Source organism: Thermobia domestica, chromosome 14 (assembly GCF_964235325.1).
Source record: "Thermobia domestica chromosome 14, izTheDome1.hap1.1, whole genome shotgun sequence".
Classification (NCBI taxonomy): domain Eukaryota; kingdom Metazoa; phylum Arthropoda; class Insecta; order Zygentoma; family Lepismatidae; genus Thermobia; species Thermobia domestica.
Window position 1 is genome coordinate 102996118 of NC_137467.1, and position 22673 is coordinate 103018790.

The 22673-nt window shown below is 36.5% G+C and overlaps 1 protein-coding gene across 1 annotated transcript in view; it reads right to left on the minus strand.

Moving 5' to 3' along the window:
* Positions 1-22673, minus strand: part of LOC145670275 (protein O-mannosyl-transferase TMTC1-like) — a 2166608-nt gene that overhangs the window by 589424 nt on the left and 1554511 nt on the right. The window contains exon 10 of the mRNA XM_081738705.1: positions 787-900. Coding sequence (XP_081594831.1) covers positions 787-900 — 114 coding nt within the window. The remainder of the gene's footprint in view (positions 1-786; positions 901-22673) is intronic.

Genomic DNA, 22673 nt, shown 5'->3' on the forward strand with positions numbered 1-22673 from the left:
AACTTGGACACATATCTCTGAAATTTCATATCCATAAGGTTGTACAGGTGAATATTCAGTATGTTTGCTTGAAGAAAAGACCAGAAGTAGCCAACGAAAATCCACATTCTTTAATTTCATTTTATGGATATGAGTATAGTACTTCGCAAAGAGCGGAGGGTAGTCAGGATAATTTAAGATTCAGACCACATGATTTTGTTTGCATTGCGTTGTTTGATATGCATTGGTTTGTTATTTAATGTGATTCTCAAATTAATTTTAGTTCAACGTCCCACGTTTATCCTCGACGGCGATGATGAGGTGGATGGTGTTAATGGTGAAATGGACAACAGAACTTTATATATATTTTATCTGTAGAGAATTTGAGAAATTGAGAACACAAAGAGTAGAATGATATGTTAATTTTGAGTACAACCTTATCAGATAGTTCCGCGTGGGACAAATGATGGTTCTGTAATTAAGCTCTGTTGGAGGTACGATAGTGGGGTGGTAATAAACTATACTGCAAGAGTTGGTCTTATATCATGATCTGCAAGTCAGCCAGCTAAACCGGATTTCAACCCCTGTGGTTGTTCGAAGCGTAAGTACTCGGCCCTGTCCTTCGTAATATCGAACTTGCAAAATATGAAAAAACCATGAACGCGGCCACCGCAAGCCTAAAATAAGGATTTGATCATAGATCTTTCTAATGGGTTTCAAACTCACACCTATTTATCAGACATTAAAAAAGAAGAAGAAGAAGAAGAAGGAAACAGCATAACAAAAATCAGTACCATTCATACTCACCTAAGGGCTTCCTTGTAATGTTTTACTGCTTGGTCGAAGTTTCCTGTATCCCTGAGGTAGTTGGCGAAGTTGTAATGCATTTTGGCATTATGAGGCAATGACTTGAGCCCAGCTCTAAAAAATAGAAAAAGTAGAGAGCTTGTTAAAGAAAAGCATAATTGTACGTTGTGTGAATTTCATTTTGCTTTGTAAAACCATTGTATTTAATTACCAATTTATGCATACCTGGTTCTATTCATATGCCTAGAATTATTTGTCACTAATAGTGTTAGCAGCACACACAAAAAAACATTTTTTAAAAAAATAAATCATAAGAAGAATATAAGAAGAAAAGGGGAGAAGACTAGACAATTAGAAGTAAAAATATTTACTAATTTAAACATTAATTCCGTATCGTTAATAGTAACACTCAGATAATCGCTAAGTGAAGAAAAATCTTATATCTTGGTAATTCCCTGAAAAAGGTACACTCTATTCCAGAAAGAATGAGCGCATTGATTAGAAACAATAAACCAAAGTCATCAGGTTTAGGGCCTCAAGCCAACATTCGCGATCGGGAAAAAATGTGCAGATGTGTTTTACGAGGGGTGGCAATTAAATGACGAGACTGGTGTCATAAATGTGATGTATTGCAAAGAAAGTTACAATTGACTGTTATCTCCTTCAATATACTCCCCTCCCCTATCTATACACCGTTGCATACGTACCTTCCATTGTTGAAAGCAATGCTCATCAGATGTCAGACTGTTCAACAACTCTGCCGTTTTTCGTTTCACCGCTTCCACAGACTGAAAATGTGTTCCCTTGAATGCACTTTTCACTTTCAAAAATAGATAAAAGTCACAGGGAGCCAGGTCTAGGGAATACGGAAGAGGGTCGAGCACAGGAATGCGCTTGTCTGCTAAAAACTGCTTCATTGAAAGGGCATTATGGGCAGGCGCATTGTCTTGGTGCAGGTCCATGCATCGTTCTTCTACAAATCCGATTTCTTCTTCCTTATTCTTTCCCTCAGCTTGATTAGGGCTTCTTTGTAGTAGGTCTGATTCACCGTTTGACACTGAGGCACCTATTCAGTCATGATTATACCCCTGATATCGAAAAAACGATGAGCATTGCCTTTACTTTCGACTTGCTCATTCGTACTTTCTTAATTCTTGGCGATGTGGGAATCTTCCAGTGCATGGATTGACGCTTAGCCTCGGGGTCATACTGGAAAATTCATGTTTCATCACATGTGAAGACACGTGTTAGCAAGTCTGGTTCTGCTTTCAGTCGTTCCATGACGTCACAGCAAATAGTCTTTCCAATGTCTTTTTGTTCCTAAGAGAGGTTTTTCGGAACAATTTTTGCACAAACTTTCGTCATGTTTAAATTGTCATGCACAATTTATCTTACTGTCTCTTTGTTAATGTTCGTCATGTCTGCGATCATCCCAATGGTCAGACGTCTGTCTTTCCGCACAAGTTCATTAATTTTTTGAACATTTTCGTCCATTCTTGAACTCAACGGGCTGCGGGTCGTTCATCATCTTCAACCTCCTCCCTACCTTCTGAAAATCGTTTGTGCCATTCGAAAACTCGCGCACGTGACATAGCATTATCACCATACACCTCTTTTAACAATGCACAACATTCCGTAGGTGTTTTGTTTAATTTCACCAGAAATTTGATGTTAATGCGCTGCTCAATTTTACTGTTCACCATGATTCCGGCACTACTACAGAACACGTCCTCTTCATGCAAGCCTGCAAACAAAAGAAAAGCTTTCAGAATCATGAAACAAACAGTGGCTTCTCCTGAAGGTTCAAGATCAACAACACATCATTAGCTACCTACCCCACTATCCTGCACGCCAGGAGGTGGGCAGTCTCGTTATTTAATTGCCACACCTCATATCTCATTTTAATTATAATAACTCATGTTAAGATGGTATTAAGTGTAGAGAAATAGCAACATTCAGTTAAATATTAAAAGTTACAATATTTCGAAACTACAGTAGAGCGTCGATTATCCGAAGTAATTGGGGGACATGGGTGTTCGGAAATTTGGTTTGTTCGGATAATCGAACTGTACTGTACTGTACTGTACTGTACTGTACTGCACTGTACTGGACTGTACTTCTACAGCCAGTGCCAAACCGACAGAAGTGTGCTGATTGTTGAAACACAGCGACTGGCGGCTTGGCCGGTCAGCAGCGCCTTATGAAGGCCCCATTAGAAGCAATGTTCCGCCAGCGGTGGCTCAGTGCAGCGACTACTGTGGGAAACTTGGTTTGGGAGTGAGGGGGATGATGGACGGTAGGGTGGGAGAGTAACAGGTGCGAGCGAGTACACAGTTCGGTTAAACGGTCGTTCGGTTGACCGACGTTCGGATAATCGAAGATCTACTGTATGTATACATGTGAGCACCTGCTGCCTTTGTCATGTACCTTCCTACACGTAGAAGAATATCATCAATGAAGAAAAGACAGGAACATAATTCTCGCATCCATAATAGAATAAGAAAGACAAAGGAGAAAAAAACACATGCAAATGCAACGGATATGAATGTCACTGTCTCTAAAATTCAATTATATTTCGTCTGTAAGAGCTCAACAGAAGAATTCATGTTTAGCTCATTCGTCATTTGCGCTCAAGCGCCCGAGCTGTTCACATCGTAGCGTGTTGTATTGATGCTCTTCGTTAGTTTCCTGACATAGCTATTCCTACGAACTTTGAAGTAATTTGTTGCTTATTTCAAGAATCTAATGTTGCCGGTGTCACAGGAACTTTTTACCCCTGGAAACTTTTACCCCTCGAAAAGTTTTACCCCCTGGAAATCTTTACCCCTTGTTGGTTTCTGGTAACTTCAAAGCAAAACTCAGAAGTCACATAAAAATATCATATCATTCAATGTGGTCTCTCAGTGTATGCACTCACTTTCGGCAAGATGGCTTAAAATCCGAAGATTTGGTAGAGGAGTAAAAATTTCCTAGGAAATTATTACCCCCTGTCGGTTATTGGTTACTTGAAAAACAAACTCAAATGTTACATTATAAATTGATACCAGTCCGTAGTATCTCTTACCAGGCACAGTCAATTTCGGCAAGATGGCTTTAAATCCGAAGATTTGGTGGTGGTGGGGGGTTAATAATTTCCTGTCGGTTATTGGTTACTTCGAAAACAAACTCAAATGTTACGTTATAAATTGTTACCACTTCGTAGTATTTCTTAACAGATACATTCACTTTGGGCAAGATGGCTTTGAATTCGAAGATTTAGTAGGGGGTAATAACTTCCTAGGAATTATAACATCCTGTCGGTTATTAGTTACTACAAAGATAACGATAATGTTATATTAAAAATAGATACCACTCCGTAGTATCTCTTAACAGAGAGTCACTTTGGGCAAGATGGCTTTAAATCCTAAGAATTGGTAGGGGGTAATAATTTCGTAGGAAATTATTACCCCCTGTAGGTTATTGGTTACTTCAAAGACAATTTCAAATGTTAGATTTTAAATTGATACCACTCAGTGTTGTCTCTCAACAGACGCACTCATTTTGGTCAAAATGGCTTTATAACCGAAAATTTGATAGGGGTTTATATTTCGCTAGGAAATTTATACCCACTGCCGGTTTTTGGTCACTTCAAAGACAATATCAATTGTTACATTATAAATCGATCTATTTTGTGTTATTTCTTGAGAGACTCACTCACTCTGGTCAAGATGGCTTTATGTCCGAAGATTTGGAAGAGGGGTAATAATTTCCTAGGAAATTATTACCCCCTGTCGGCTTATTGGTTACTTCAAAGACAATTGATACCACTCAGTGTTGTCTCTCAAAATGGCTTTATATCCGAAAATTTGATAGGGGTTTATATTTCGCTAGGAAATTTATACCCACTGTCGGTTTTTGGTTACTTCAGAGACAATATCAAATGTTATATTATAAATTAATACCATTCTCTGTTATCTGTTAACGGAGGCATTCTGGTCAAGATGACTTTATATCCAAAAATTTGATAGTAGAGTAATATTTCCGTAGGTATTCTATACCCCTTGTCGGTTTTTGGTTACTTTAAAGACAATATCAAACGTTACATTATAAATTGATAGCATTCCGTGTTATCTGTTAAAGGACGCATTCACTTTGTTGAAGATGGATTTATATCCGAAAAATTGATAGTGAGGTAATATTTTCCTAGGAAATTTATATCCCACTCTCGGTACTTTTTAGTTCAAAGACCAACTGAAGTTTAATATTATAATTTTATGACATTCCGCGTTCTCTCTTGCGCACGCACTCATATTGAGAATAAACAGAATTGAAACAAAGGTAAGTAAATCTATCTTTAAATTCTGTTATTTGCAACTAAGAAAGCAGAAATTGGTTCCAAAATGTTACCTACTTTACAGTGTATAATATTAGATATTATTTGCCTTATAATCGTGATAACTGTTATTACACAGTTTATAACATAAATGATTAAAAACATAAACACATCTTTCAAGTGAAAACAACGTTATTGGAATTTATATATATATATATATATATATATATATATATATATATATATATATATATATATATATATATATATATATATATCCCTATATACACATGGTGGACAATTTATCATGATCATCCGCTTTAACGGGTTTAGGAAGAAATTCGCAACAATCAGTGTTGCCAATCCAATGTAAGTTTATATTTTTTCAAATGGCACTACATCGGGTTATTACCTATTTCAAGCCAACATGTCAAATGTAAACTTTAAAGACCACTTTTATGATTCAGTGTTACAAGCTAACAAGGAACATCCTTCAAGTGTCCGGGTCCGATTTCAATGATTTTTTTTCTGATAGAGGCCATGTACGCATTATTTGAGATGACAAAATTTTTTCCCATTTTGCATATTTTCTACTTCTTTTTAAATAATTTTTTAAGAGTTGTGATGTGGTTATTAGAGATTACTGCAGAAGTCCCTTACTACCTTTTGTAAACGGAGTGTTAATGAAAGAACAATCATATAGGGCCTAAGGGGAAGTCATATGGTAGGTATGACCCTGATGGCTGCCATCTTGAAATCCACCATTTTGAATTAAGGTCAAGTGTTTTAAATAGTAATAGGATAATTATGGTCCATAATTTCGGGCTACAATTTAATCAGGAAAACAATGGTGAAGTTAGTTTTGATAGGCACATTTGGGGAAAAGTTACAGGCATATTAATTGTTTATACGCCTACCTACTATGTGCGTAAGTCCCTTACCTCCGCTTCTAACCCGCGTATTAATGGTAATAAGTGGATAAAAGTTTCAGTGATACATATTAGGCCTAAAGGGAAGTGATACGGTAAGGGTAACCTTGACGGCAGCCATCTTGAAATCCGCCATTTTGAATTAAAGTAAAATTTTGGAAAATGAAAACCATAGCATGTGACACCTCATTTTAATAGCAAATTTCCCCAAAAAGCCAACGGTATGCTTATTTTTGTTCTGTAGTTACCTAGTATGAATTTAGGGCTGCTTCTAATGTGCACCAGACCAAACGTCCATTATTCGATCTTTCATATTAGCAACACTCCTAATTTTCACCGCATGATTTAAGATTCCAGGTGGCACTTTGCAATTGTTGCCATGGCTCATGTTTTCTAAATTTATTACATTATTTAAGAGTTGCGATTTGTCAGTTCATGAATAGTGTTGGGATGAGCATCCAGCAATCTTTCTGAATTTGGAAGACTTGCAATGTAATTATTTATTTTAAACCAGAATACATGAGAAGCCTATGGACCTACATGTGACTAGTTGAGCTATTCGTTTACATCGAAGTGGTTTCTGTGCAGTTCAGATTATTTTGATTAATGATGTACTTACCATTATTGTTTTATTTAATTGTAAAAAATACAAATGAAATTATAACAAATGGTTGTATATGAACACAAAATTATCAGGAAATGTAGCGGACATGTTGCGCAAACGACAAGCAATAAAATATTTTTAATAAATACAACTTTAAAGGAACATCAGTAATGATTGAAAATATGACTGTTCCCAACACGCTGTTTGTACCATGGCCATAATATGAAAGCAGGTAACTTGTTTATAAAGGGATGTAACTTGATCGAGTTCCCGATCAAAACTGATTATACATCTTACAATTATGAAACTTCGACAAAAATCGCTAGAAAACGAGTGACATTTTTGTCTGACTAGCTAAAGAAAAAGTTCCATAGAAAATAAATAAGTAAATAGACCAACAATAAATAATTATAAAACGAAACAAAAGATCACTGACTTACACAATAATCATATTTCGTTTTCCTTTTTAAAATGAATTTTCATTTGATTTTTCGTCTCATCTACTATCCATTACAAGCTACGTCTTCGGTATTACCTGAATGCAAAGTTCGAGTCGTTTCGTTGTGCGATGATCCATGTCAGTAAACGAGTTTTCGAAGGGCTGGTGTAGGTCTGTTAGTTTGCGTTTGCATGTGCCAATGATTCAAGTTGAAGTGGACGTTCTCGTATTGTTCATGTTAATAAAGCTTGAATTGTGTTTTAATAATCTGTTTCTTTTACTTTGATCAAATGTGTCGTAGTGAAAAATTGGCAAAAATTAACCGCTTCATGTTGTTAAATTGCTCTATGAAGAGTACAAGAATACGGCTTATGAGACCCCAATCAATGCGCATGAGACTGAATTAAAGTCTCAGCTAGTGCAAACTATCGAAGAGTGCGTATCTTCAAGTACATTGTGCATCGAGCGAGAGGACTACGGATTTAGATTTTAGTGAAATGGAGCCTGAACCTGAAGACGGTGGACGAATTTGTTACGATAGTAGTAGCAATGATTTGCAACCAGAGGACGAAGCACCATCGAGTTCCACGTCCTATTCAAGTCCCCTAAGAAAGGTACGTAAAAAATTATCTTTAGAAAATAAAAAGAAAATTGTTGAATATTGAGAAAGTGGGAAAAAGAACATTTACATTGGAGAACTGTTGCAAAATGTTATCGCGTTGTCACTAATGACCGACAATTGAGACGATTTGAAAGTGAAGTTACAGAGGCTGGAAATCGATTTGGCAAACTAAACGAGATCGATCAACATACCTTCACTGAGTTTGTTAAAGCAAAACCTAATTGTGCATGATTCTGATTTGAAGCGATGGGCGCTTTTGAAGCACACATAAGTCAATGTTTAAAAAAAATCCTTTTTGGCATCACCTAACTGGATTCAAGCAAAAACTAGAATCGTGTCACGAAAAGTAACCAGATTCATAACCTAAGGTTATTCTGCAGAAAGTAATGACGTCAATCAAACTGCGTCTGATTTACTGTTAGTGAGCAAACAGTATTTCGATAAATACCAGCGAAAACAAATTTATAACAGTGATTAAAGTGGTTTAGTCTCGAACTTCATTCCGGACGTACATTGGATGTTAAAGGTATCAAAACAAAAGAAGCAATTGTTCAATCAAAATCATCCACAACTCATTCATATACAATTATGAACACTATTTCAGCTGCTGGCCAACTAATTAGTTCGCTTTTCATAGTTTACCGGAAACACGAGGAATCTTTGGTCCAAGAGTTTTAGAGTCATTGTTTACAGTCGACTCTTGGACAACTTATAACAATGAAGCCGCAATGACAGCAATAAAACCGTCCAATTGCAATGTCAAAATCTTACGTATATCTCCGAAGACGACAGGTATCATCCAACCTGCGGATGTTTATTTCTTCAGAATGTGGAAGAACTTTGTTCAAAAATTTTCTGATCGAGTCATGCTTGATAACCTGGCCATCAATCTTCACCAACGAAACAATATCTTAAAACTCCAATCATTTGTGCATAACAAATTCTCATCTCCAACATTCTGTGGCGAAAACGGAATCTTTGTTTCCAACATTTTTCCCTTGATTATCACCATTGTAATAGTTACATCAATTAAATCTCTGTAAATGAAATATGAATGTGTTTGTAACGGGTGTTGGGAATAGCTTTATTAAGCCTTTTTGATATTTTTCCGAACGTTAGTGAGGCTCTTAATGGGACTAAATGTGCACTTGTACGTTTGTCTGTCTGTTTGTCTGTTTGTCTGTACCATGCTACAAGTCGCAATTTTAGGTGTTTTGATCTGAAATTTGGAGGGTAGATTTGTGGGACACCCGGTATTTGATGTATAGTTGTTGGTTGCGATCAGACGACCGGAAGTGGTTGAAATCACCTACAACTTCCGGTTTCAATGTAGATTTAATAGATCAAAAACGGTAAAAGATAGAAAGAAGTGGTTCTCTGCAATCGATTAAGCGTCCCATGAATAGCTTTTATCGCGTTCAGTAATCCTCTATTAGAAATGGAAGTGGTTAAATTTAACAACTTCGGGTTTCAATATTCACTTTCATAGAACACAAACGATAACACATAGCGAGAAGCGGCTTTTTTATAGTCGATTTGACGTCTCAAGACGATATACCAGCCTTACCCATACCTCTTCACTATAACTGGAAGTGGTAGAAATTCACTACTTCTGGTTTCAATATTGATCTATAGAGACTAAAAACTGTAAATGATAGAAAGAAGCTATTTTCTCCAATTGATCAAGACTCTCAGGAATAACTTCTATCTGCTTCCGTAATCCTATACTAAAATCGGAAGTAGTAGAAATTAACAATTTCTGGTTTCAATATTGATCTTCGTAGATCATAAACGGTAAGAGAATATGGTGGAAAAAATCATAATTTAAAAAAATCATTTTTGTTGAGTTTTTGGATTTAAATCGATTTTTTCGATTTAAATCAAACCTTTCTTCACGTATAATTCAAGTTGCGAATTGAAAAAAAACAGTAGGAATTAGTATTAAATGTTATTTATTTATTTATTTCGACTTATTTTACATGTCGAGGTTAAGACTATATGAAGCCTTATCTAACACCTAAACATGATACAAAATTGAAAAATCAAAGAATATAGTTAACAATAGCAAAAGAAAAAGTTAAAAAAAAACATATGCCATTTAAGTGAATGCATTAGGTTTGAATTTTGAACTAATTCCCAATCGTTAACCTACTTCAACCCTAAACAATGTTTCTCAAGCATTAAGGATAAAATACTTCAACGTTTATCTAACGTGACACTTTTGTTTTCACAAAAGTTACTGACATTCGGCAGGGTCTTATTTTTAATAAATCGGAAGTAGATTACGGCACGAAATACGTATAAAATATGGAAATTTTGCCTCAAGTTATAAAATCTAGGGGATTTTTAAGTTTTGGAGAGGAGATCGGATCCCTCTAAGTTCGCTACTGTTATCTGGGAACAAACAAACAGACGCGCACACAAAAGAATTTTCGTCTTAAATGTAGATGGTGATTTCCCTGCTGGAATTGTTAACAATTTACAAACCCTATGTTATGAAGAGAAGAAAGCAGGATTCTCCCTTTACCCGTTCAAAACGGGATTTTCCCTAATCATCATCTGCATGATACTTGTTTTCATACTGTGCTGTAAATACATTTGAGTCTCATTGTATTGCGATTATTATCTTCCATAATCGAAATAACAGAACAGTAACGCGATTTCATTTATTTTCACTTTAAATAAATTCATTTCGGAAATTGATTTAAATAAACGATTTTTATTTAAAAAATCAAGTGATCTAAATCTTTATTAAAATCGTGATTTAAATCAGATTGATTTAAGTTAATCTACCCTGTAACATAGCGAGAAGCGTTTTTTCTACTATCTTTACTCATATCTCTCAACTATAAACGGAAGTAGTAGAAATTTACTACTTCAAGTTTGAATACTGATCTTCAAAGAGCAAAAGCGGTTAGATATGCCGAGAAGCGATTGTTTACAATCGATTTAGCATTGGAAGAAGAAAAACCATCTTAAACCATCTCCTAAAAATCAATTTAAAGCAGAAATTGAAGAACTCAACCACTTCCGATTTTAACGTTAATGACCATAGAGAAGTGAAACGGTAATAAATTTCAGAAAGCGTTTACATGGACAAATATTGAGTGTAGCGTTTGTTAAGGTTATGCTTACCATACTTCTCCCTAGGCCTTATATGTATCCACATGGTTGTTCTTCATTTTTCATCATTCACACTCCGTTTACAAACGGTAATAAGGAACTTCTGCAGTAATCTCTAATAACCATATCACAACTCTTAAAAATTATTTATAAAAAATAGAAAAATGCAACATGGCAAAAATTTCTGTCATCACAAACAATGCATACATACCCTCTATCAGAAAAAAACAATCATTGAAATCGGAACCGGACACTTGGGTGATGTCCCTTGTAAGGATGTTATAGCATAAGGAACATCTGAAGTTTGGAAGCCCCTAACGTAGACACAGCACAACAGAGACGCACAGGATAATCGAAAGTACTTTAGCGTCGGATACCATGGTCATGGCATGACGTTTTTCGAATGAATAGGAACGAAGAAACAGTGATTGAAAATTTTGAATTTTTTGGAAGCATTTATTTCGAAAAACGATCTTACGTAAATATCATATCTAGTTACATGTATGGTTTACAATGAACGTACAAATTACTTTACTATTTATAGCATTTCGATATCTCAAACCGTCTGGAGATATGATAAACATTGATAAACTTGTCAGCATTGTTGAGAATGGCGTAGCTAGCTAGCGTAAAGCTAGCCACTAGAACAACGTGTAAGGCTTGTAAAAAGAAGATTCTCAAGTCGTATGTACAATCGCATAAATTGGAAATTTAAAGCTTGGTCACTACATAGCATCTGCCACGTAAGATACCACAAAGAAGCGATTTTTGGAATTTCGAAACGGAAGCGAAGAATACGGGGAAAAATTATCTTATAAAAATATGTATATTTTTGGAATATATTAAACTCGAGTCATCAAATTTGGTATTTCAATATCTTATTTAAAATAAAACTAAGTTTTAGCATTTTTAAAATATTATTTCCCAATAAACTTTCCGAATATAAAATCAACCTCCCAAAAGTGAATGCGACTGTTAAGACATAAGACAGTATAACATCAATTTATAATGTAAACATTTGACATTTATCTTTGAAGTAGCACAGAACCAATACTAGAGTATAAATTCCCTAGGAAAACAGCACCCCCTATAAAGTTTCGATAGAAAGACATCTTACCGACAAGATAAGAAGGTATAATATCAATTTATAAAGTAACATTAGACTTTGTCTTTGAAGTGACTAACAACAGACAAAGGGATATAAATTCCCTAAGAAAATATTACTCCCTATCAAATTTTTTGATATAAAACAATCATGGCCAACCGTTAACAGACAACACGGAATGGCATCAATTTATAATGTAACATTTGAATTTGCTTTTGTAGTAACCAACAACCGACAGGGAGTAATAATTTCCTAGGAAATCTTTACCCCCCTACCAAATCTTCGGATTTAAAGCCATCTTGCCCAAAGTGACTGTGTCTGTTAAGAGATACTACGGAGTGGTATCAATTTATAATATAACATTTAACATTGTCTTTGAAGTAACCAGTAACCGACAGGGGGTAATAATTTCCTAGGGAATTATTATCCCCCTTCCAAATCTTCGGATTTAAAGCCATTTTTTCTAAAGTGACTGTGTCTGTTAGAGACACTACAGGGTGGTATAACTTCATAATATAACATTGAACATTGTCTTCGAAGTAACCAATAACCGATTGGTGAGTAATAATTTCCTAGGAAATTATACCCCCTTCCAACTCTTCGGATTTAAGGCCATATTGCTGAAAGTTTCTGTGTCTGTTAAGACATACTACGGAGTGCTATCAATTTATAATACAACACTTAACATCTTCTTTGAAGTAACCAATAACCGATAGGGGGGTAATAATTTCATAGAAAATTATTACCCCCAATCAAATTTTCGGATTTAGACCAATCTTGCTCAAAGTGACTCTGTGTGTTAAGAGATACTACGGAGTGGTATCAATTTATAGTGTAACATTTAACATTTTCTTTGAAGTAACCAAAAACCGACAGGTGGTAATAATTTAGAAAAAATATTACCCTCTTCCAAATCTTCGGATTTAAAGCCATCTTGCCGAAAGTGACTGTGTCTGTTAAGAGATACTACGGAGTGGTATCAATTTAAAATATAACATTTAACATCGTCTTTGAAGTAACCAGTAACCGACAGGGGGTAATAACTTCCTAGGAAATTTTTACTCCCTACCAAATCTTCGGATTTAAAGCCGTCTTTACCAAAGTGAATGTGTCTGTTAAGAGATACTATGCAGTGGTATCAATTTTTAATATATCATTTAACATTGTCTTTGAAGCAACCAATAACCGACAGGGGAGTAATAATTTCGTACGAAATTATTACCCTCTTCCAAATCTTAGGATTTAAAGCCATCTTGGCGAAAGTGAATGTGCCTGTTAAGAGATACTACGAAGTGGTATCAATTTATAATATAGCATTTAACATCGTCTTTGAAGTAACCAATAACCGATAAGGGTAGGAAATTATTACCCCGCTATCAAATCTTCGGATCTAAAGCCATCTTGCCCAAAGTGACTCTGTGTGTTATGAGATACTACAGAGTGGTATCAATTTATAATGCAACATTTAACATTGTCTTTGTAGTAACCAATAACCGACAGGGGATAATAATTTCGTAGGAAATTAGAACCCCTGCCAAACCTTCGGATTTAAAACCATCCGGCCGAAAATGACTGTGCCTCTTAAGAGATAGTACGGAGCGGTATCAATTTATAATGTAACATTTGAGTTTTTTTTTCAAGTAACCAATAACCGACAAGGGGGTATTAGTTTCCTAGGAAATTTTACCCCCTTACAAATCTTCGGATTTAAAGCCATCTTGTCCAAAGTGAGTGCATACACTGAGAGATCACATTGAATTACATGAATTTTTTTTATGTGACTTCTGACTTTTCTTTTGAAATTACCAGAATCCGACAAGAGGGGTAATGATTTCCAGGGAGTAAAACTTTCCAGGGGGTAAAAGTTGCCAGGGGTAAAAAATCCCTCTGACACCGGCTATGTTCCTTGTGCGACGCACCTTGTGACTTGTGTGTTTATGACATTTCGTTATTGAAGCCACGAAAATCAAGAAACGTTTAAAATTTCATTTCATATTTGACAGCTACTATAGAAAGTCGCATTGAAACGTAAGTCAGATATATCAGAGGTTTAAGGCAAATTCTCTCTTATTTTTTTACATTTTTGTGCTTCAGTTACATGCGGAATCGTATAGTATTTCCATCAATTTTAAATGAATTCCACATACAGACGGAATTATCAGCAATGTTAGGATCGTAGACGCCCCTGAAGTCCATCATATTGTGTTTGTTTATGATTTTCCTTTGATTGCCCCATTATCGTTTCTGGAGGACCATTTCCTCAATTATAGCAATTATGGAATAAACAGTGAAGTTCGAATTATTCATATGGGAATCCACAAACATATTCCCTATCGTATCATTGTACTGAGCTGTAAAGTGAGTGTGACGTACGGCGGTCAGCAGATTACTTGTTTCCACTGATATTCACATTTCCTCACAATTTTCGTGTGCCGCTGAAAGAAATAAAAAAAAATTTACGTCCATCACTGACAGAAACCCCATTCACATGACTAGGCTAGGAAAAGTGCACCGATCGTTTCCAATCTCATTCGAAATCAGGTTCTGGTCAATTACTTCCTTCCTGGCCCCTCCAGGATTACCTTCTTTACGTTATAAACAATAGTTACCCGATTTACTGATTCCACAAACAATGACCTCTTTAACACAAGATTCGTCACTAGTTACGAATGGCGTTAGCTTGATCGCTGCATCCCTGCATTTACAGGATAAAACTTTAAAAGTAATATATAGCGCTTCTTCTAGTTCGCCGCCGCAGAAATTCCTAACACACCAATTGGTACGACTAATCATGAACAAGACAATTATGCGCAATCTCAAAACGAACACTAAGTTGATTCTGTGCCCTCAAACTTTAGTTCCAAGCAGAAAAGAAAATGACACGAACACCAACTCTTGAAAAGAACATTGTGTGCTTCTCGATGACGCCGGAGGGGCAGTCAAACTGGATTCTCGTGAACACCGGATTAATAGTGATCGTTCAATTGAAGTTAGATTTTGATTAGGAATCAAGTTGTTTCGGCACTAGATGAAAGGGCCATAGGTTGTCACAATCAGAATATATATTTCATAATATTATATGATCATTCAGGTTTCTACAAATGCGAGAGAGGGAATAGTGCTATACACCAACAATTCCTTTTTACTTGGAGCTCCTTCGTGGCTAAGCGGTTAGTGTACGCACATTTTGCGTGGGACACCCGGGTTCGTTTCTCGGTGGGAGCTCAGGTGTTTCCGATTCCACGTTAGTCAGTAGGTCCCGTCTCATATAGCCTCAGTGCTGAAAGGGACGTTAAACTCAAACTCGAAGTAATTTTTACTTTCTATGGGGATTGTTCATAGTATAATTGCAGCAGATTTCAATGCAACGCTAGATTGTCGGCACTCGGTTATCCAAGCACCAACCTGCCATTTGTTGTCAGAGCTTGTGTGTGAGGTGAAGTTAAAATATACTTTATTAGAGTCTAATTCAGAGTGTTTTCACCCATTGTACTACACTACAAAGAGTAAATATAACAGAGTTTATGTCACAGCTAGTCTTTGTTCTGCAATTGTTGATGTCAGCACTCTGCTCTTGAATTTTTCAGATCACGCCAGAATCGTACTTGCTTTCAAAATGATTATTATGTTACCGTCGTTTAGCAGCCCTTTCTATTGGAAGATTAATAATGAAATATTATCCTGTAATGCCGTTGTTACGGAGTTGTCGTCGCATTTTCCATTTTCGTGTAGTATGTAGCACCGCTATCCTACTTTGGTTTCTTGCTGCGTTTTTATTGAAAACATAAAATTCGTAGTGTTTTTCAAGGTAGTGAACGTGTGCCGAGTGAGGATTACCGCCACTTGCATGGAATTTTGTAACGCACACTCTGTAAATTCTACTCAGGTCTTCCTTAAGTCGCTAACCTTGCCAGTGTTAATGGTAGCAAACACAAGTTGAAACAGATCTAATCCCACGCTTCCATTCCTGCATATTTGTCGGACGATTTTTACCGTTGTTTACCGGAAGATATGATCTCTATTTATCACGTTAATCTGCTTTTGCAGCAACGACATTCCACCTTCATTCAAGCTCATGTATTGGGTGACGACGAAACCACTACCAACTCTATAGAAATTTGGAGGAAGTTTACGATACTATACCAAGTTTGCAGGACAGTGTTCTGTGGACTATACACATAGCCATTGTCATCTTTATCCCACCATCTCAGGGAACACGGTTGTTATGCATTGATGTAACCTATTACCGCTGCTGAAATTTTACCGGGGTCGAGTAAAAGGTAGTGCTCCCGGCAAACATGATTTCACCACGTAATTCTATAAACAATATTGATCTCAACAGAAGTACTTACCTTACATCCTCATTAAATGCGTTTTAAACTGGAAAATCCTTATGTCATAATACGGCAATACTGGTTCTCCTTCCGAAGCCCAGCATTGCGCACGTCGTTGGAAACTATTGTCCCATTTTTATTACCTTTGTCTTACGTTGTTCATGAAAGTTCTTAAAGCACAGGTACGACCTATTATTCGTCACTATATTAGTTCGTTCTAGGTGGCACTTCATGCGTCGCATAACATTATATACACGCTCCACTCTTTGCGGAATATTTTTAGTTAGTTTAATTTTCGCTACATCCTGGCGAGACCATCAGCAGATGATTTGGAAGCGTATGACAGTCTAGTCCAGGATAGACCTTAGGAGTTTGGGGATTTCCTTCCAGCTTTCCCAAGGTTATTACAAATCCCATGGCAAATTTCGGAATGCAGATTAAGGGACATCTGTCCTCCATTATTACTCAGAAGCGTGAACTACCTCAAGGCTGCACTTTGTCGACCACTCTTTTTTTGCTTTAGGGTTAAATCCGTTAGTACTAAATTTGGCTACCTGCATCCAACCTGCCCTTCTCGTTTTCTGAGTCAGAACCTTTTTGCATATACCGATGATGTGGTGATCACAGACACTTTATATATATATATATATATATATATATATATATATATATATATATATATATATATATATATATATATGGCGAGTGTGTTAATTGTGTTGCAGTGTAATTCTCCTTGTTTCGGTCTACACCAATAATGCACGGACACCTAAGTTCTTACACTTTAATGGTTTTTGTTTACCAGCTATTGCTACTGGGGCTAAGATTATTCCACTTGTCACCTCTTTGACGATTATGAGCATTCCTTACTCGTCGATTCCTACTTCTCTTTATAAGAAAATCTGGTCCTCGTTAATGACACAGATCGTTAGTTGTATTCATAGAGTTTTCGTCGCCTTCAATTACTTCACCGTATTCAATTCATAAATATTTATGCACTTAAACTGTGGTTTCGTGCACGTATTACCCCTTAGCAGAATTGCACTCTAAACAAATCGAATATTGTTTGGATATTTAGCGTTGCTTGTTTTTTCACATCCCGCATACGGTCGTTTATCTTCCTTGATCGCGTGAAAAATTAGGACTCGTCCACATACGCCTGAAACATTAAACCTTCTCGATGGTCGATTTTTATAAACTGTTAAAAACGCTGAATTTTTCACGCATCAGTGGATAAATTGTGTTTGACCGAGCTACGAGAGTTCGTTCAACCCGCAGTTCATTCAATTTTATGATTTTTGTCCGGCTTGCATTCGTACTTTGATATAGTTTTTCTTATACGCAGGAGCGATTCTCTATCCAACGAGCCATACTTCATGTACCGTGTATAGATTATTATTATCTTTGATTTACGAGCAGATTCTTCTACGAATCCGACAGCGTTATCCTCAAATTATATGGTTACAGGTATGGGTTTCTATTTCCTAGTTATATGCGAGGGGGACTCAAAAGAAAATGGATTGAACGAGCGCTACCGTTCCTAGGCGTAATAGAGTTTTCCTGCTAGATGGGTCTAGTAGAGACCTTCCCAGATCAGTTAGCCAAGCGGCATCAGCGTAGAAGGTTAACGTTGGATCGTATTATTATTTATCTCAACTGTTCTCGTTTGCCGTCTGCAAAATCGTTATGGCAGATTAAAAGGAACAAGGAGTGTGTTTGCTTCATACTTGGAAAATCGGAAACGAAAACTTACCAATTGGTTCAACAGGCTTTCAAGAAGGATACTATGAACCGGACACAATTTTTGAGTGGTTTGGGCGCCTTAAGTGTGGTGAGATGAGTGTTGAAGATCACGTTCGTTCTGGCTGCTCTTCATCATTTCGAAACGACGAAAACATCGAACAAATCTGCAACAAAATCTGCGAGGATCGTCGTTCCATGATCGATGATATTTCAAAACAAGCAGGAGTGGGTTTGAGCTCGTGTCAGTGTGAGGTTTTGCAATTGAGACATGTTGCCACTAAGTTTGTTTCTCGCCTGCTTACACAGGATCGAATCATTCGTCTAAATTTGAGCCAGGACATTGACCAGATCAGATTGAAAGTGATCCAAACTTTTGACCAACATGATTACATTTTCCAAGAATTAAACAAAATCTAAAAGGAAAATGTTTTGATGGTGTAAACGCTGTAAAAAGAAGTTCGCAGAGCGCATTGGACGATATAAAAGTTCCAGAGTTCCAGAGGTGTTTCAAACAGTGGGATAGAAGATGGGAGAAATGAATCGCACTTAATGGAGAGTACTTTGAAGAAGACTGAAAGAATTTTGTAGGAAATGTAATATATTTTTTTTAGAACTAAAGTCCGGTTTCTTTCCGGTCCTCCCTTATACAAGTGGAATGGTTTCAAGTTGTATATTAGCTACCCCATACTCGCGCTCATTCGTTTCAGATTAACCGTTCACGCTATGCGCTTAGTAACCATGGGAATACTTTGATCCACCATTATATTACGTGTGTAGGTGCCACAGAAAACAGAAACTGTCTTATGTTCTTTTAAGCCGAATTTGTAGACGTCCTTTCAAAAAGTTTAGTTTAATTCAGCTAACTTCCTGATTTTCGTTTTTTCCCACTAAATATAATGCTATACCTTCCCTTTTGACGATAGTATTTGTGCATCGATACGCACCCTTGATCGTCAAATTTGAAATTTATGAACCATAAGTTGATTGCTGACACTCCCTTACAAATTTAAATCTACGCTTAACTTTCATTAGTACCCCTGGGTTGATAGAAAGGGAGTTACATGAAAACGTAATAAAGATACGAGTATTATTAATGTGGGATCGCAATGTCCCTGATATTAATAATTACAACCCCGATAACGTTAAAATCCAAGTTCAGGCCATATCAGCATCAGAGTAGAAAAAAGTATTAAAAATCGGAATGACTGATATTCCGATAGTGTCGAATCCATACTTTGGGTTCGTCAAGCTATTAGATTACAATCGGAATGACATTTAATCCCAAGTTTAGTCATGGACAAGCATATCAACTGGATTGAGACTTTACAGGAACAGCGCGGAAGGCGTTGCTCGCATAGCAATAAATTCTTGGATGTATGTGTATGAACGTGTTATACAGTGTAACTCGGCAGTGTCTAGAACAATTTTAAACAAAGTCAGTAGACATAGAACTTTCAATCTGAAAAATGATACAGGGGTAGTGAGACATCGCAAGGTTTAGAGTTGGGAGGGGTGACATATAAAAATAATGCAGAATATCATATTATTGTGTAATAAATAATTTTCTTGTCTCTGAAATGAATAATGATGCTCACAGTAACATTTAATTCCAAGTTAATCTCCATCAGTAGAGGATGACAGGAGTGAGAGATGAAAAATAAAATGTCAATAATTACTGAAAATGATATTGAATTAATAGTTTTCAGCGTATGGAAAACACCGGACAAGCTTTCAATGACTTTCAGAAGATAGTTATTACCCACTCCAAGCTAGACTGTCTTATCATTTCAATTTTACTAATGACTTCATTTCTAGAGCTAGAGTGTTTAAATATTTATGTCAAAAGTAGAGTATCTTCTCTAATTTTTCAATAAAGTTGGATTGAAATAGATATTCTAAGATGCAGGGTATTCAAATATTTCCATAAACCTATTCGGTCCGTGTGAAGAACGGAAGATAGTAAAATCTGTTGAGCAGAAAAACGAAAAAATAAAATAAAGTGAAATCTTTTATGATTACGTTCCACGCTTAAGCCTGCTATGCTAAAGACATGGTGATGATGAGAAATGAATTAAATTATGGAATGAATAAAGTGGGGGGGGGGAATCGGAGAACTTCGAAAAACCCGCGCATGTTTGTCCATACAATGTCCAATTGGCGCGAGCTGGAACCAAACCAGGGACCCCACGCACTAGAGGTGAACACTCTACCACTGAGCCACCGCAGCCCAGAAGAAAAACGACATGCGTAAAATATAACTTTCCAATTGTAAAATAACTACCGATAATGAAGAATCAAGGCAGAGTCAGCAAAACTTCTTTAAAAGCAGAACAGTAAATTAATGTGCTGAGATAGCCATGTCTCACATAAACTAAAATCCGTAAGAAAATTGCTGTATTGTTTCTCATTGTTCATTTTATAATGGATGTTGGGTTCTACAACAAGTGCTTCCACGTTAAACAGATGGTCTCAAACTTGGAAGCTAGAAACTCCCTCTGTACGGAACTCCCGTATTTATCGCATTATTCGCACAATGAATTCGTATGCTAAGCATTGCGCTGTTTCACTGTCTAATCCAAATTTGCAAGTTTTTGCATTGGATACTCATCTACTTTCCTCAACACGCTAAAAACACATTATGTCAGTAATTATCAACCGAAGTGGCGCGGCATACTAGTGAGTCTGGAAGACTTATCAAAGTCGATAGTCAATAGATATTTCATGATTGAGGATGGATGATTGTCAATAGTATACTGATCTAACATGAACACACCGTTGAGAATTTTAGTTGTGTAGTTACCTTTTCTACCTTGCAAATAGTTCTGAAGGTTATTGGCACAATCTACGAAAAAACTCTATTAATGATTGTACTGTTTTGAAGATATTGCCTTCTTCTTAGAAATTGCGATGGTTTCCCTTAGAATTACCTGTAATCATGCAAGCAAAGTTAAGGATGTATTAGGGGTACCACAAAACAAAATAGGTTGAGAACCACTGCTCAGTTTTAGACCAAATCTCGAGCAGTCAACGCCGGATTCAGATACTTCTGAAATATTCTGTGCTATGCGTGTAGTTAAGGTATCATCTTGGAAATCGTCAGTCAAGATGACTGGCAGCAGCTAATAAAAATTCCACTAGGCCACAGTTTCAGGATAGTACAGTTTGACGCTTTAATGTATATACGACTTATTCAAGTTTCAACATTTTGGAAATTGAGTTCTTTTGCAGTGAGTAGTTTATTACATACTGGTTTCATTGACAGAACCATGTAATTTTAATATTGCTGAACCATTTTCACAACCTCACTCTATTTAGGCAACTCCTTTATGCAACTTTTGTTCAGGCCGAGGGATGATGAAGGAGTAAATTGGTGGAAATCGAGAAAATCTTAAGAATATACACACACACTGTGTCTCCACCACAAAATCCACACGGCATGAGCAAGGATCAAACCTACAAATCTTGGCAACAAACGTAAGCACACAGGAATTGTCTAAATTCTTATCGTTCCTGATAGGATTTTGGATTTATTCATGGCCTTACTATTGTTTTATTAACTGATAGGAAAAATACTTAACCGCACAAGAACTCAAAACTATGTCCTTGTGATACTATTTTTAAAAGCAATGGCTTTAACCATGAGCCATATCCACAACCGATTTCATATGACCGACATTTGTCTTTTCAAAACACAACACCTGCAGAATCACTCTAAATGAAACATTTTAGTGTACATAGTGAATTGAGATAAGAAAGATTTGGTTTGTTTTACGTCAGTAATAATGGAATAATTGTGATGTCTGTTGTTTTCATAACAGAACAAGTCTGTAGATGGCTTTTCTATGTTTAAATCCAGAATGTCTATTTTATGTAAAGACAGTATAAAATTAAATTTGTTAACACAGCTCTTCTTATGTCACCAAACGTGAGGATGGAAGTGTTTAACGCAATACTATATTATATAGGTTTTACCCTCCCGTGTAAAGTGTACGGGAAAATGCTAAGAAATTCATAAGAGCATATCGCTTCATTCAAATTATACAATAAATAGTGCATTTTATTTTACATGACTGTGATTATCCATTAGACGCGTGGTTTTCATCTTAGGAGACGCACCAACAGTTGATTTGAAGACCGAGCTAGGGGGCGAAGCTATAACAAAAATGAATACAAAATGCTATGAGATAGAGTTTGAAAACTAATCAAATAAGGGCAGAAGAAAAACCCAGTGTGGTGTCTAACATTGGTCTTCTTCATAAGTTTCTTGATGTTCGGTATTAAGCTCGACAAAAATAAGTATTTTCGTGTTCCTGTCTTGAAAAATGAAAATGAAATGAGTTATACGTCCCACGTTTATGCCGGTTAGGCTAAAGGAGAGGGTGATTATGAGAAATGAATGAAATAGTGGAATGAAGAGAGAGGGAGGAAATGGGAAAACCCCGAGAAAACCCACGAGCACAGTGTTTGTCCACCACAAAGTCCACACGGTGCGAGCTGGGATCTAACCAGGGACCCCAAGCACCGGAGGTGAACGCTCTACCACTGAGTCACTGTGCCCCCTCCTATCTTGAAGTTTGAGAATGAGTTTATTTGCTACTTCAAAAATGTCAGCAAGATAGAAAATAGAGAATACAGATATATCATCAGTAAAAAAAAGTATAAAGTTCATCTTTTCC